The sequence below is a fragment of the Cetorhinus maximus genome, chromosome 32, assembly GCF_964194155.1.
Source record: "Cetorhinus maximus chromosome 32, sCetMax3.hap1.1, whole genome shotgun sequence".
Classification (NCBI taxonomy): domain Eukaryota; kingdom Metazoa; phylum Chordata; class Chondrichthyes; order Lamniformes; family Cetorhinidae; genus Cetorhinus; species Cetorhinus maximus.
In genome coordinates this window covers 18,419,031-18,435,844 of record NC_135910.1, presented here as the reverse complement: position 1 = coordinate 18,435,844, position 16,814 = coordinate 18,419,031, and the positions used below count along the sequence as shown (strand labels likewise).

The 16,814-nt window shown below is 46.9% G+C and overlaps 1 protein-coding gene across 5 annotated transcripts in view; it reads left to right on the top strand.

Moving 5' to 3' along the window:
- The window catches only part of LOC144671339 (BRD4-interacting chromatin-remodeling complex-associated protein-like), a 95,853-nt gene that overhangs the window by 51,391 nt on the left and 27,648 nt on the right, over positions 1-16,814 (top strand). For 4 of the 5 annotated variants that reach the window (XM_078533178.1, XM_078533175.1, XM_078533177.1 and 1 more), the window contains exons 2-5: positions 1,955-2,096; positions 6,430-6,475; positions 8,945-8,987; positions 16,265-16,330. In XM_078533178.1, the coding sequence (XP_078389304.1) occupies positions 2,078-2,096; positions 6,430-6,475; positions 8,945-8,987; positions 16,265-16,330 (174 nt within the window). In that variant the 5' untranslated portion in view covers positions 1,955-2,077. The remainder of the gene's footprint in view (positions 1-1,954; positions 2,097-6,429; positions 6,476-8,944; positions 8,988-16,264; positions 16,331-16,814) is intronic. The other variant, XM_078533176.1, reaches the window with a different exon arrangement.

Below are 16,814 nucleotides of genomic sequence, written 5' to 3'. Positions count from 1 at the left end.
AAATGGTGATGAGTAGATGATCCGTTTCAGGTGTTGGTTGAGAGAGAAGTTTGGCCCCAGGGCGCACAAGGGAGAACCTCCACCCCACCCCCTCTCTGCTCCTCTTCACAATCGTGCTGTGGGGGTGTTTTTTTTTTTACATCCGGAGGGAGAAGCCAGAGTCTTGGTTTAACGTCTCATCGGAAAGGCGGCACCACTGACAGTGCAGCACTCCCTCAGTACGGCACTGGGAATGTCAGCCTGGTTTAAGGGATTCGAGTCTGGAGGAAATCCAGCCCCTGTCTGTTGGCCCTGGATCTCCATCCTGAAATGAGTTTGGAGAATCCCGGGGCAGCACAAATTGTCCTTAGTTGAGCATTAAGCTCACTCAGGGAGTCCGACTGATATATATCTGGTTTACAAAACTGAAATTTTGCATTAGTGCAGTGGTCGGTGTTGATGCTTTTTTGGCGGTGGTGGGGGGGCAGTAGAGTGTGCAACTACCCCATTCCGCAAACGGGAAATATTCCATTGCCCACCAATAACATCCCATGGCTTGCCGAGTGTGACACTACCCAGAACAAATAGTTCAGGTGCTCTTCTGTGTTAATTCCACCCAGCTGCTAGTCTATGATAAAGGGCGTGTTCTGTAAACTTAAAGAATCAGGCCCTTTCCTATTGGGAAATACTATTTTTAAAAAGCTTTTACTCTGTACAGTCTGCTCCAGGTGTTCTGGTCACTTTTCTTTTGGTAAAGAGGAGAGACCTTGAGCTGATGAAATTGAAGTTTTCAGGACCATACTGTGGATTTGTCAGAACTGATTTGGGCAAATAGTTCCCTGTGGTGTCAGGTTCAATTCCTGAGGGATACAGGTTTAAAAAGAAGGAATTTTGGAGGGTGGTAATGAGGGACCTTTTACCTGCGGGGCAATCATGTTACAGGATTAATTACCACGAGGGCTATTGAAGCAGACAGTATGGCTGGGTCCAACAGATTAAATTGTTGCACTTATGGACAATCTTGTGTCCTTTCTATCTGTCTGTAACTCTGTTTTTTCTCCTTAACTCTTTCTGTCTCTGTCTCTGTCTCCCTCTGCTCCGTGCTCTGTTCGCCTGGGTCTGATCCAGACTGATATGTATCTGTCTCTGTCTGTCTGTCTCTCTGTCTGTCTGTCTCTCTGTCTGTCTGTCTCTCTGTCTGTCTGTCTCTCTGTCTCTCTCTCTGACTGTCTGTCTCTCTCTGACTGTCTGTCTCTCTCTGACTGTCTGTCTCTCTCTCTGTCTGTCTGTCTCTCTCTCTCTGACTGACTGTCTCTCTCTGACTGTCTGTCTCTCTCTGACTGTCTGTCTGTCTCTCTGTCTGTCTCTCTCTCTCTGTCTGTCTCTCTCTCTCTGTCTGTCTGTCTGTCTCTCTTTCTGTGTCTTCGCTCTCTCCACCTCTCCCTGGCTTTGTATCTCTCTCTCTTGAAGCACCACCCAGTTCTGTAACATTGCTCAGATGAAGATTCTCAGTCCTGCTGAAGGTCAGGGAGAGGTGATGTGCGAATGGCTTCTGAGTGGTTTCTTAGCCCTAAGAAACCAACTCTTTTACTCTCTACATCAAATTATGCTGCATGAATTAAGTGCAGAAACTGGTGAACTCTCAATGTACCAGTTCAGTTCTATTAGCTATAATAACCAGAGCACTGCTTTAAGGTGTGTGTGTGTATGTGTGTGTGTGGATTCCTCTGAGGGATGACTAAACCATATAAAATGTTCCTTCCATAGTGTGTCACACAACAGGTTCCAGGTCACAACTGAAATTAGTTTCAACAAAACTAAAAATGACATTGAGTTTCAGGGCAATGGTCCAAGTGTAAAAAGCATTTTTATATCGTCTGTCTATGTTTATCAGATTTGTTCTGGGAGGGAGTGGGGGGGGTATATTTTTCTTCCTTCATCAACAGAAGAGTTTTAATGATGTATTTTTGTACAGGTAAAGCATTGCTCCCAACTGGTGCGTGACGTAATGTGGGTATTGTGCAGTCCCTGGCAGATTCTACGCTGGAATAGGGGACCGAGACACGACTAAAGTGCCAGGCGAGATTGCAGGATTTTTATGATGTCTGCTCGTGCAGGTAAATAGATGAGCTGCTCGGGAATGTGACTCAGTCTCCAGAGGAACCCAGTGACAAGCAGGTGGCTAGAAGCTAAAGCGCAGTTTTCATTTTGCTCCTTTTCCCGTCTTTTTCAATTTCCCCCCCGCCCCCCTCTTCCTCCTGAACCATGGGGATAGTCTCTAGGCATCTTAATTTCTCCAGCGAGTGACCGTTCCCTGTATGCGAACCCAGCTGAGGGAGGGAGAAGAGGCTATTCGACTTGGAGGGCTGCCCCGTCAGCCCTGCCATCTGGCTGCGGCCTTTGATGTGTGGCCGGACCTGCTGGACGTTGTGTCTAAGTTACGTCACTTAGGGGCTTTCTAATCCAGACCAGTCGGAGATTTGGTATCCGACTTGGAAACGGTTGCTTAAATTCAGTGATGTAGGGAATGGAGCTGCGCACTAACCGAAGGCTGCAGTTGCAGCAAACCCTCCCTCCTATAATACAGTTCAAAAGGACAAATTAAACATCCATTATTGCTCCTCCTTGCACTTGTGTAATGTTACAAAAGCTGGAGGTGGGGAGGAGCTCTCTCATTCGGTGCCCTGTAGGTCAAGGAAAGCACAAACCAGACCTTATTGCAGAAAATCCCTCCATGGTCGGTCTCCGGTTCTCCTCACTCCCATCCTCCTCCCCCCCGCGCACACCCACCCACACCCACACGCACTCACTAGCAACAGCACCCGCAGCACAGCAGCCGGTGAAAGCCTGCAATTCCCAGCCCAAGTGGATGAAATTAAGTTTTTTAAAAAACCACTTGAGCTTCCAGTGAGACGTCCAGTCTTCCTCTGTCCCTCCACTGCCAACCCTCTCCCAGCCACCATCCCCATCGTGTAAAAACTGTACCTGTCCGAACCCCCTCTTGCTTATGATCCTTCGATTTTAATTTTCTGCTGTGCCTGTGAGGTTGGCAGTAAGAAATGGAACACTTTCCATTTCAAGACACGGACTGTGGTTCAAGAGGGCGGCTCACCACCACCTTCTCAAGGGGCAACTAGGGATGGGCAATAAATGCTGGCCCAGCCAGCGATGCCCGCATCCCGCGAATGAATTTTTTTTTAAAAAAGACACTGTGTCAGCATCAAACTAGCACATGATGCCGTTACCAAGTAAAGCTCCCTCCGTTCTGCTCCTTAACGGGTCTTAGGCCCCAGTATGTCCATAACGTGACACCTCACAATCCCCACCCCCGACACCAGCCACCCTGCGGCACCTGGAGCTGGTGTTGAGTTGGAGGCGGTTTCCGCGCTTGCCCCCCCAGTAGGATTTGGGGTGGTGGGTTTCGCGATTCCGACCCTGGATCCGAAATCCGTGAGTTTCGAATCCCGCCGTGGAAAGTCACGAAAGTCGGGTTAGGCTAATCTCGAAGATGGTGGTGAAGGGCACCAGATCGTCATGGCGACTAACCGTCCGTGACTACGCGGCTGGCACTCGGTGTGGGTTTTCATCGTAAAGTGATCGCTATTCGGGGGGTGGGGGGTGATAAAAAAACGGGCACTAACTTCTCAGTAATTGGAGAAGAGCAAAAAATTCCCAGATTCCAGGAGCAGATGAAGCCCCAGGTGAGTCTGATTCTGAAGCTGGCGCAATACGTTTACGCCTGCGCACCGACAGCAAGTCCCAGGCCGCCCAATATCCCGTTTACAATGCTGCCTATACCCACTCCTAACAAGGCATGCCTCATGTCACTTTAGGAAGGTTGTTGAAGGCTTTAAGGGAGGTTGTAGAAAAGCATCAACGAGAATGGTGCCGGGGTGACTTCCGTTATGCGGATAGCTCGGAGGAGCTGGGGCTGTTCTCCTTTGGGGGGCGGGGGGGGTGGTGGTGTGGCGGGAGAGGAGGTCGAGAGGAGGTTTGATGGAGGTGTTCAAAATCATGACGGGTCTGGAGACAGTAGATGGGGAGAAACTGTTCCCATTGGCAGAAGGTTTGGGAGCCAGAGGGCGCCAATTTTAAAGTGATTGACAAAGGAAGCAAAGGTGACACGAGGAAAAACTTTCCTAAGCAGCGAGTTATGTTCTAAAATGCACTACCTGAGAGTGCGGTGGAGACAGATTCAATTGTGGCTTCAAAAAGAGAATTGGATGAGTACTTGAAGGGGAAATGGTTCTCAGGGAAAGGGTAGAGGACTGGGACTATCCAAGTTGCTCATGGGCTCAAAGGGCTGAATGGCCTCCATCTGTGCTCTAACTATCCTATGAATCTACATTAATATTGACGCTGATGCACTTTGGGATGTTTGACTTCAAAGGTAGAGCAACCTTTTTAGTTTGTGGGAATTCATTCGGTTAATCTCTCCGATAGCACTGGCAATGAGAGAGCCGAGTTCCCCAGCTAGCTACACAGTTCGGGATGCTCTCTCCAGACAGCCCAGTCAGACCTATAGCTGTACAACTGGGTGTGTTTCTCAATTCAGGTGGACAAACCATGAGAATTCCTGCACCCCAAACACTACACTGGGATCATAGTCACAGCAGCTGAGCATATTATAAACTGGTCCTGATTTACCAACGCTTAATAAATTTTTAATGCCAAGTTGATTTAAATGTTAGAGTTGATATGGCTTTGCACATCCTTACTGAAATTTGCAGTTTTCACATGTACGCTTTGTAAACATAAGCTTGTCTAAAACTCTGTCCATATCCTGACTCGCACCGAGTCCTGTTCATCCATCGCCCCTTGTACTCACTGACCTCCGGGTCTGGTGACACCACCTTGTTTTCAAATTGCTCCTGTGGCCTCGCCCCTCCCTATCCCTGTTAGCCCCTCCAAGCCCTACAACCCTTTGAGATCTCTGCGCTCCTCCAAATCAGCATTCTTGCACATCTTTGATTTCAATCGCTCCACCGTTGGCCAGCGTGCTTTTTTGCTGCCTGGGCTCTAAGCTTTGGGATTCCCTCCCTAAATCTCTCCACCTCGCTTTCCTCTTTTAAGACGTCCCTTAACATTTATCTCTCTGACCGAGCTTTTGCTTACCTTATGTGGCTCAGTGTCAGATTTTGTCTGATGATGCTCCTGTGAAGTCCACTGGGACACTCCATGTCACACGGGCTGCAGCAGTTCAAGAAGGCAGCTCACCACCATCCTGTCAAGGGCAACTAGGGATGGGCAACATTAGGGATGGAAGCCTACACCCCATGAATGAATAAAAAAACAAATCAAGGTGCTATATAACTTGTTGCTTTATATCTGCTTTCAAACCGGAGCGGTGCTTAAAGATATTGTTATTTAGAAAAGAATGGGATTAATTAAATCTCATTGGGATGAAATATGCCTGGCGACGTAACTTGTGTTGTATTAAAGTCGAGTTCCGCCATGACGCGGTTTGAAAGCTCTCTTATCTCCCTCGTCTACTTTACCTTCCCCATTTCACTGCGAGACTGCACTGATTGTGTTTGGCTTGTTTGCTGGCTTGGGGGGGGCGATGGTTTTCTGAGGAGCGCAGGGCACCGTACCTCAGTTGGCATGGCAGGCTACTGGCAAAAGGCAAATGTCGGGGCCGCTCAGTCCTAATTGTTGGTGGCCAACTCCCTTTGCAAAATGGATGAGACGGGGTATCGGTAAACATTTTGAGTCTTGGGCCTCGGCGTTTTCTCAGCGAGTGCAAAGGAAAAATAACTTTTTTTTTTAAAATGGCTCCGTCAAGGGCATTGGGACTTTTCACCAGTTCGAGCGGCTTGCTGGCATTAACGGCAATTTCAGACCTTGACCCCAGTCTCAGTTTTACATTGGATGTAACCAACGAGTGACGGAGGAAGCTAGCATCTCGTCAGAAACTTGACACTGCTCCGCACTTGAGATTAACACAAGATTTCTCGTTTCTTCTACAGTTAAACCATAGGTTAGAACACGAGGGTCGGCCATGGCTCAGCGGGTAGCATTCTCACCTCTGAGGCAGAAAGCTGTGGGTTCGAGACCCACTCCAGAGACCTGAGCGCAAAAGAATCTAGGCTGACACTCTCCCCGTGCAATGTTGAGGAAGTGCTGCATTGTCGGAGGCGCCGATTTTTGGACGAGACATATAAGATCCCAGGCAGATGGGCAAGAGAGTCCTGGGCACTATTTATCCGTCAACCAACATCACTAAAGCACTGATTACCTGGTCATTATAACGTTGCTGTTTGTGGGAGCTTGCTGTGCACAAATTGGCTGCTGCGTTTCTTGCATTACAGCGTTGACTACACTTCAAAAGCACCTCATTGGCTTAAAGCGCTTTGGGACGTGCTGAGGTTGTGAAAGGTGCTTTAGAAATGCAAGTCTTTCTGCTTTTTAAAAATTGGACGACAGTAATTGAGTGTTTTGTTTTTACAGTTGAAATGGATGATGAAGACGGACGTTGTCTGCTAGATGTAATTTGGTACGTACCTTGCCAAAATATAGTAAAATAAAATGTAGATACCAACCACTGTTCGCTTTCATTTCCTACCTACCTCCTTTTTAATACCACATCCAATTCATGTGCAGTAGTTCTGTCTCTTTCCAAAATGGTGTGAGGATGTATTACTCGTGTTCTGCCAGTGTGACCGAATTTCTGTGGGACCATTTTTGTCTAAAAGAGAGAAATGAAGAGATGTTAAATGAGTTTCTAGATGTAACTTGGAGCAATGCTGGAACTGGAGCTGGGAAGCTCTCTCTCTCTCTCTCCCCCTGGCAATGTTCAGTTCAATCCCTCCCATCAAGCATACCGCAACCAATTTATTCTGCAAGAGCTTTGGCTCTGGAGTATTGGCAAGCTATCCAACTGCAGAAGCATCGCAGAGGAATTATTGTGCTTCAGCGGGCGTCGCAATACAGCACAGTAGAAAGTGGGAACTTTGATGGTGATTCCACCCCCTCCCCCCCCCCAACAGCTAACACAGAATTAAAGTCCTTTCCACTACCCTAATCTAGCAAAAAAAATACAGGGACTGAACAGGGGACCCACTCTGCTCACAGCTGGAGGCTTCTAATCTGCACCATCACAGGAACCAACAGTTGGAGGCTTCTGATCAGATAAAGCAAGGAAATGGGTCAAGTATATATTACATTTTGTTTTGAAAAGTGTGTAATCTCTGTGATGAAGAGTGGATGATGATTAATTAATGCAGGCAAGGAATAATCCTTCAGTAACTGTGCAGTCCTGCTTTACTTTCGGAGTCTGACTGAAGGTTTGCCTTCACTAATTGCACACAGCAGAATGAAATAGTAGGCGTGACTTCAAGTCTCCTGTTGGTCTACATTCAAGCTCCACTTTTATTCTTCATTGCTCTTTGTGTTCAAGTGGGAAGATTTTTTAAATCTCAGGTCTAACTGGCTTATTGAAGAATTGACCAAACGCATGAGCATTTTCTGTTTATAATTCTTTTTGCTTTTGTTCTTTGAGGATTTGAGTTTGTACTGGGAGGTGGAATATTTTGGGGCACCTAATCAAGCTTACATACTCTCCCAAGGCAAGTACAGCACAGAGTTAGATACAGAGTAAAGCTCCCTCTTCACTGTCCCCATCAAACACTCCCAGGACAGGTACAGGACAGGGTTAGATACAGAGTAAAGCTCCCTCTACACTGTCCCCATCAAACACTCCCCGGGACAGGTACAGCATGGGATTAGATACAGAGTAAAGCTCCCTCTACACTATCCCCATCAAACACTCCCCAGGACAGGTACAGCACGGGGTTAGATATAGAGTAAAGCTCCCTCTACACTGTCCCCATCAAACACTCCCAGGACAGGTACAGCACGGAGTTAGGTACAGAGTAAAGCTCCCTCCAAAGTACCCTGTTAGTGTATATGAGCCCAGCATTTAGAGATGTCCTCTGGTGGTTCAGTGTGGCATTGCAGGTTTCTCACTCTGTGAGTTCAGTTATGTTGCATTGCTGCAACCAGGGAATGGTCATTGCTGCACATCCCCATTTGATGATGGAGACTTGTGGACAGCACGAGGAGGAGGCTTTCATTGCTGGATATATTCAAATGCACGGTGTGAGATGAAAGACATCGATCCTCTCCCCCTGGATTTTGCTTTCACCTCTAGGTGATCTGTTCAGATTACAGCCCCCCCAGCCTGTGTGCAGAATGGGTTTGCCTTCTCGTTTTAAAGGAGTCCTGTCCAGGAACGGGCTCAGGCAGGCTGACTGGATTTTTTCAGCTCTTTTCTTTCCCGGTGATTCTTGGCGCCAGGAGCTCTGGTCTGTAAATCCTCTGATAACTGGGACAGGCCGTTTTTATTTACAACAAGATACTCAACAAGCCAGAGTAAAGTTGCAGCAATGGACTCCTCCCTGAGCTCATTTAACTCCTGGTGAACACTGTCGTGCTCACTGTGTATTTCCATTGTTTACCTTTCTTTACTGTCCTTACTCTTGTTTTAGATACAAAACTACGGTCTGACTAATTACCAGAAAACACAATTTCCTGACACATTTGTGGCCTTTCTAATTCTTCCCCCACCACCTCCGTTTTTTAAGAGGCAAGGTTTGCCTTCAGTGCAACCCTCTTTATTTTAGCTGCTAAACTAACCTTGTGAACGGTTCTATTTTTGTTGTGGTTTTTTTTTTTCCCTGACGGGTTAATGTTTCAGGGCCACACTCGTTGGGTTAAATAATTTTCAGTTCCTTTCACGGAGCAAATAAGTGAAAGGTCATCGACCTGAAACGTTAACTCTGTTTCTCTCCCCACGGACGCTGAGTATCTCCACCGTTTTCTGTTTTTTATTTCCGCTTTCCGGCGTCTGCAGTATTTTGCCTCTGTTCACACTAGTCTGTTCCAATCACTTGTCGCTTTCTGTGGTTATCTGATGTTATTCAAAAACACAGCTGTTCATGAAATGTGCCTCCTTCCCTTCCAGTGACCCTCAGGCCCTGAATGACTTCCTGCATGGTTCAGACCAGGTGAGTTTAATTTCCCGCAGTACCAAGGTTAGAATTGTGCTTCTGCTTGTTGTGGTTTCTTTTGCTCGCTGGGAGAGTCCTACGTTCAGTGTTTTTGAGGGCGGGGAAACAAAAAAAGTTGCTTCAGAAACTCGCAGTGCCAAAGAGGGGCCATTCAGCCCGTCACGTCTGTGCCAGCCCCTTTGAAAGAGCTGCCCCACGTCGTCTAACACGCCAGCTTCTTTTCCCTAACTCTGCAAGCCAGCTCCCTTCAAAGCAAAAACAAAAATACCTTGGAAAAACTCAGCAGGTCTGACAGCCTCCGCGGGGAGAAAGACGAGAGTTTACGTTTCGAGTCCGTATGACTCTTCACCAGAACGATGAAGCATCGTACGGACTCGAAACGTTAACTGTGTTCCTCTCCGCAGATGCTGTCAGACCTGCTGAGTTTTTCCAGCTATTGTTGTTTTTGCTTCAGATTTCCAGCATCCGCAGTATTTTGCTTTTACGTTAGTTCTCTCCAAGCCCTTGCCCAAAGGCCGTCTAAAAGTTCCTATGGAATGCGATTGCTGCAGCCTTTCGGGTAGTGATTTCCAAACCTTAACAACCTTCTCCTCCCCCTCTAGTTCTTTTGCCAGCTACTTTAAATCTATGAACTCTGATTACTGACCCATTTCCAGTGGAAACAGTTTCTTTGTTTCTCTCTCCACAGATGCTGTCAGATCAGTTGCTGTCCAGCATTTTCTGTTTTTTGTTTCAGATTTCCAGCATCTACAGTATTTTGCTTTTATCAAAGCATCTGTTTACATCTGTTTCCACACCATCACTACAGAATCACACAGTGCAGAAGAGGCCCTTTGGCCCATCGAGTCTGCACCGACATGTGAGAAACACCTGACCTACCTACCTAATCCCATTTACCAGCACTTGGCCCATAGCCTTGAATGTTATGACGGGCCAAGTGCTCACCCAGGTATTTTTTTAAAGGATGTGAGGCAACCCGCCTCTACCACCCTCCCAGGCAGTGCATTCCAGACCATCACCACCCTCTGGGTAAAAACGTTTTTCCTCACATCCCCCCTAAGCCTCCTGCCCCTCACCTTGAACTTATGTCCCTTCGTGACTGACCCTTCAGCTAAGGGGAACAGCTGCTTCCTATCCTCCTTGTCCATGCCCCTCATAATCTTGTACAACTCGATCAGGTCGCCCCTCAGTCTTCTCTGCTCCAACGAAAACAACCCAAGTCTACCCAACCTCTCTTCATAACTTAAATGTTTCATCCCAGGCAACATCCTGGTGAATCTCCTCTGCACCCCCTCCAGTGCAATCACATCCTTCCTATAATGTGGTGACCAGAACTGCACACAGTACTCCAACTGTGGCCTCACCAAGGTTCTATACAACTCCAACATGACCTCCTTACTTTTGTAACCTATGTCTCGATTGATAAAGGCAAGTGTCCCAAATGCCTTTTCACCATCTCACTAACATGCCCCTCCGCCTTCAGAGATCTATGGACACACATGCCAAGGTCCCTTTGTTCCTCAGAACTTCCTAGTGCCATGCCATTCATTGAATGCTTCCTTGTCAAATTACTCCTTCCAAAGTGTATCACCTCACACTTTTCAGGGTTAAATTCCATCTGCCACTTAACTGCCCATTTGACCATCCCGTCTATATCTTCCTGTAACCCAAGACACTCAACCTCAATGTTAACCACCCAGCCAATCTTTGTGTCATCCGCAAACTTACTAATCCTACCCCCCACATAGTCACCTATGTCGTTTATATAAATGACGAATAATAGAGGACCCAGCACAGATCCCTGTGGTACGCCACTGGACACTGGCTTCCAGTCACTAAAGCAGCCTTCTGTCATCACCGTCTGTCTCCTACAACTAAGCCAATTTTGAATCCACCTTATCAAATTACCCTGTATCCCATGTGCATTTGCCTTCTTTATAAGTCTCCCATGTGGGACCTTATGAAAGGCTTTGCTGAAATCCATATAAACTACATCAACTGCACTACCCTCATCTACACACCTGGTCACCTCCTCAAAAAATTCAGTCGAAATTGTTAGGCATGACCTCCCTCTGACAAAGCCATGCTGACTATCCCTGATCAAACCTTGCCTCTCCAAGTGGAGATAAATTCTCTCCTTCAGAATTTTCTCCAATAGTTTCCCTACCACTGATGTGAGACTCACTGGTCTGTAGTTCTCTGGCTTATCTCTACAGCCCTTCTTAAATAGCGAAACCACATTAGTTGTTCTCCAGTCCTCTGGCACCTCCCCCGTGGCCAGAGAGGAATTAAAGATTTGGGTCAGAGCCCCTGCAATCTCCTCCCTTGCCTCCCTCAGCAGTCTGGGACACACATCATCCAGAGCTGGAGATTTGTCCACTTTTAAGCCTGCCAACACCTCCAATACCTTGTCACTCCCTATATCAATTTGCTGAAGAACCTCGCAGTCCCTCTCCCCGAGTTCCATACCTTCATCCTCATTCTCTTGGGTGAAGATGGATGTGAAATATTTGTTCAAAACTCTACCGATGTCCTCTGGCTCCACCCATAGATTGCCCCCTTGGTCCTTAATGGGCCCTACTCTTTCCCTGGTTATCCTCTTCCCATTGATATACTTATAGAATATCTTGGGATTTTCCCTACTTTTACCAGCCAGAGCTTCCTCATATCCCCTCTTTGCTCTCCTAATTGCTTTCTTAAGCTCCACCCTGCACTTTCTGTACTCCACTAATGCCTTCGCTGATTTGCTTCCCTTGTACCTGCTAAAAGCCTCTCTTTTCCTTCTCATCGTAACCTGAATATCTCTGGTCATCCATGGTTCTTTGGGCTTGTTACTCCTTCCTAACACCCTAGAGGGAACATGTTGAGTCTGTACCCTCCCCATTTCCTTTTCGAACGGCCCCCTCTGCTCTTCTGTAGATTTCCCCACAAGTAACTGTTCCCAGTCTACCTTGGCTAGATCCTGCCTTATTTTATTAAAATCCACTCTCCCCCAATCCAAAACATTTTTTGCAACTTATCTATTTCTTTGTCCATAACAAGCTTAAATTGTACCATGTTGTGGTCGCTATGACTAAAATGCTCTCCCACCACCACCTCAGCCACCTGTCCGGCTTCATTCCCCAGAATTAGGTCCAGCACTGCGCCGTCCCTTGTTGGACCCTCTACATGTTGACCTAAAAAGTTCTCCTGTACACATTTCAAGAAATCCACTCCATCCAAGCCCTTAACACTATGTCTATCCCAATTAATGTTGGGAAAGTTGAAATCATCTAATATAATTACCCTATTATTGTTTTTACATGCCTCCGCAAATTGTGCACATATTTCCTCAATTTCCCGCTGACTATCCGGGCATCTATAATAAACACTTAACAATGTGGCTGCCCCTTTTTTATTCTTAAGCTCTACCCACAAAGCTTCATTCGATGCCCCCTCCAAAATATGATCTCTCCTTACTACAGTAACTGACTCCTTAACTAATAATGCAAAGCCTCCTCTTTTACCCCCCTCCCCTGTCTCACATGAAGATTCTATATCCTGGAACTAGCCTGTGGCCAGAGGTTTGAGGGGCACCAGTCCACTTCAAACACCTCTTACCACCTGCCACAGGCATGTCCTGAACACACCTTCAGTGGCCATTGAGTCCTGGAGTGGGACTTGAACCCAGAGCTGTTGACCCAGAGGCAGGGAAGCTACCCAGAAGACCACTGCGAAAACAGTTTCTCCCCACTTGCTCCAGCAACCCCTCATCATTTTGAACACCTCCTGTTAAATCACCCCATAACCTTCGCTGCTCTAAGGAGAACAATCTCAGCTTCTCCAAGCTCCCCACATGACTGAACCCCTGCATCCTTGGTATCACTGTGGTAAACCTCCTCCCCATCCTCTCCAAAGCCTGGACATTCCTCCTAAAGCGTGGTACCAAGAATTGTAGACCATACTGCCTGTTGCACCAATGCCTCCCAGCTCCCACTGATGCTCCAGGGCTGATGGATATTCTTGCTGATGCCCTGCAATGCCTGCTGTCCTGGCCTGTAGGCAATTCCCACGCCTGTTTGTTTCAGAATTTCTGCTTTATCCCCAACAGATACAAAAACCCAGTTCACAACTTTACAGAATACCAAAGCTACCCCTAAATCACGGTTCCATGATTCTTGTTCCCAAAATTAATTACCTTCATAAGAATTAGGAGGAGGCCATTCGGCCCACTGAGCTTGCTACACCATTCAGTAAGATCATGGTTGTTCTGATTGTGGCCCTAACTCCACTTTTCTTCCTGCCCCCCCATCTCTTCCTGCCCGCCCCACCCCCTCCATAACCCTTGACTCCCTTGTAGATCAGAAATCTGTCTAACTCAGCCTTGAACATATTCAATAATCTGGCCTCCGCTGCTCTCTGGGGGGAGAAAATTCCAAAGACTAACCGCTCCCCGTGAGACAAAACCCCTCCTCATCTTCGTCTTAAGTGTGGCGATCCCTTATTTTAAAAACTGTGTCCCCAAGTTCTAGATTCCCCCCCGGAGGAAAAGCATCCTCTCAGCGTCTACCTTGTCAAACCTCCTGTGTTTCAGTGAAATCACCTTACGTTCTTCCGAACTCCTTACTTTCGCCAGCATCCTATCCTGCCGAGTCCTAACGCTCCGACTCCCTCATGACATCCACGTTACGTGATTACCATAAGCGTTTGAAGTTGTTCAGATTTGTGCTACGATTTAAACCGATGCTCAAGCAATCCGTTCTCTCGTGCCCGATCCCCCTTCCCCTTGCGACCACAGATTAAGCCCCCGAGCGAGTACAGGTTTTGAATGTTAGCGAGAGCACGCCTGGGGGCAGTGGAAAGGAAGGAAACTCAATTGAAGGCGTGACCACACTGGTTTCCTTCCAAGTCTGCCTGGCTCCCTTGCTTGGCTTTGATGTGAAAGGAGTCACTTTCAGGAGTGTGGATTTCACATCCCTCCTCGGTGACTGAGTTAGACACTGCCCCTTCCTGTCAGACTGGCCTGTGTGAACTTTTGTCTTGGTTTATTTACTTTGCTCATCCACCTTTGCATAACCTCGGCATGCCCGACCCTGGAGCATCACAGGCGGCTGCGTCCCATTCCGCGATGTAATTCCTCCATCACGATGATTTCTGAACAGGTTTTGAATGTGAGCGAGAGGACAAGGGGGTGGGTACAGCGCTGAGCATCTGCTTGGCAGAGGGAGCCTTAAACGAGAGGCAGGGCAATCCTGGTCTACTCCAAAGCACCTCCCTCTGCTCATCTACCCACAATGTGGGTTGAAGATCCTAAGCTATTCCCCAGCTGAGATGAGTCAGTTTCTGTATTGGAACCACAGGCATGGATCACTCTGACCTCTGTTGCTGCAAGGCATAACTTTAATAACTCCTGCTTGTCAGCAGTTTAAAAACTGAGGTCTCTGATAACCCTGTAAAGGATATCTCCACATTCTTCAAGTTAAACTCTTGGTTTCAGAAGGGCCTGTATTTTTGTTTACAACCCCTATTGTTACAAATGTGAGATGTAATAAATCATTGTGTGTTGGGACTGTCTCTATAATTTAGGGTAAGGCGGAGGATGAAGGGGGGTCATGTGACCTGTGCCGAATTCTGCCCGACAGCAAGCTCGCGTGGCTTAGCTGGCGAAGGTTAGAAGGGGGCCCAGTTTGTTTTACTGGGAAGAAGGTGCAAGGTATTCACACTTGTAAACAATGACCCGAGCAGCTGGGCTGACGGTAGATAGACTGTCAGTCTCTAAGTCCCAGGGAGGTGTTAGGAATGTCAGGCATTGTAAGTGGTTATACTTTAAAATGTCTGTTTAATCCCAAGATAGAATGGAGTTGTGGGTGTGGGATGGTCTGGAGGATAGCTAATCAGCATTCCTACCTGAATACGAGCCCATGTGATTCACGTTGCCATGGAGATGGGCTTGGTGAGGGGAAGAGCCAATAGGAGGCCGTTGTAGGATCGGATTGCAGATTCGGCTAAATGTCGGGTTCAATCTGCAAGAATCAGCCAAGAGACAGAGGCAGCAAGTTTCTGTTGTTCACCACACAGGATGTGGGCGGGTGCTTGTGCTCGGATTGAAGCGACTAAGGCTGTGAGGGCTTAAACAAAGCTGGAAGATTTGCCTAGCTTTGGCTAGAAAGACGGCTCTGGGATTAGAAGTTATCCGGCGGGGAGAAAGAGAAGGAGCTAAGAGTCACTTTGGACTGGTTCCACAAGAATAGGATGCCCACTCATGGGGCAGAGTGAAGTACAGTAAAATCCTGCTGTTCCCGGGGGGTTCCGTTCCCGCGAAACCTCGCAAATGGCAAAAATCGTGAACAATGAGCAAGTTTTTCAATGGGATTCAGTTAGTTAAGTTCCAGCAATGTGAGTGCAGCATTGTTTTGTGCAGCAAATTGTGGGACCTGTATGCGAAAGACAAGGGGAGCCTCTGAGCAATACAAGACGTTGAAAATTTTTTAAAAAGAGACGATCCTTATTTAAGAAAAAAATGAATCATCTCAGAGCTGGCAGACAAAATTGGCGAACATTTCAAAATTGAACACAGCTGTCGTTGCAGCCCTGGACCGAGAGATTCGGACATTTCCAGGTCAATCTCTCCGCGCGGGCTGCACTCCAGCTGCAACCAACCATTACAGGCACCGCTTCTCTCCCCAGTCGGAAAGGTGCTTTTAAAAAAAAAAGAGGATTAAATGTCCGAGGCCATGACTAATGGGAGGAACCTGCTTCCTGAGACTTCGACACGGTCTCCCTGTTAAAACATGTCTTGGCCTCTGCCCCGTCGTGGCTATTGTCTCCTCAGGAAAAGAGGAGAGAGGGGGGGAAAAAATGGGGCTAAGCGAACATTACTCACGCAATAGGCGTTGGCGGTGTGCAAAGGCTTTAGCGTGGGTAAGCGAATACAGAAACAAGGAAATCGCGAAAGGCTGGACTTTACTGTATAACCATGGAAGGAGATTTTCAATCATTTTAAATCTTAAATGGGGTATCTTTTCTGTAGCTTAAGAGCATAAATTGCATACTGAAGTAGCGTTTAGCCATTGTTGCTTTTAGCTTGTTGTTACAGTAAAAGCCTCCAAACTTGAAATCTTGTGTGATCCTTCCAGCCATTCACTGAAAGTTCATATTTCTTTTTCAAAGTTATCGGTCTCTGGTGGGATTGTCACGCTATTGAACAGTCCCTTTTTATCCATGTGTTAGCAATAGCGCAGCCTGGAGTTGATGCTTCGTTCTCTTTGTAAACATGTTTTTAATTTATTGAATAGCTCGATGGCGATGATCTCCTGGATACAACAGCTGATCCTGCCAGCGCCTTCTTCACTGATGCATCTGTAAGTGTTTACTTTAATTCTCCTCCTCCATCACTCGGGCTTCAAAGAAAGTTAAATTGACGCAATGCGAAATGTATTGAATCAAGGCTCAATGCAGATGAAAGTTAAAGACTTTACAAGGAATTTGCTTAACTCTCAGCGGCATTAAAACCTTGATTCTTGAAGGATATTTATGGTCATTTTTCTTTCACTTGTATTTCAATGGGATGTGGGCGTCGCTGGCAAGACCAGCATCTGTTGCCCATCCCTAATTACCTTTGAGCTGAGTGGCTTGCTCAGCCATTTCAGGGGGCAGTTAAGAGTCAACCACATTGCTGTGGGTCTGGAATCACATGTAGGCCAGACCGGGTAAGGAAGGCAGATTTCCTTCCCTAAAGGACATTAGTGAAACCAGATATATATATTTTTTTAAATGACAATCAATGATAGTACTGAGACTAGCTTCCAATTCCAGATTTATTTATTGAATTTAAATTCCATCTGC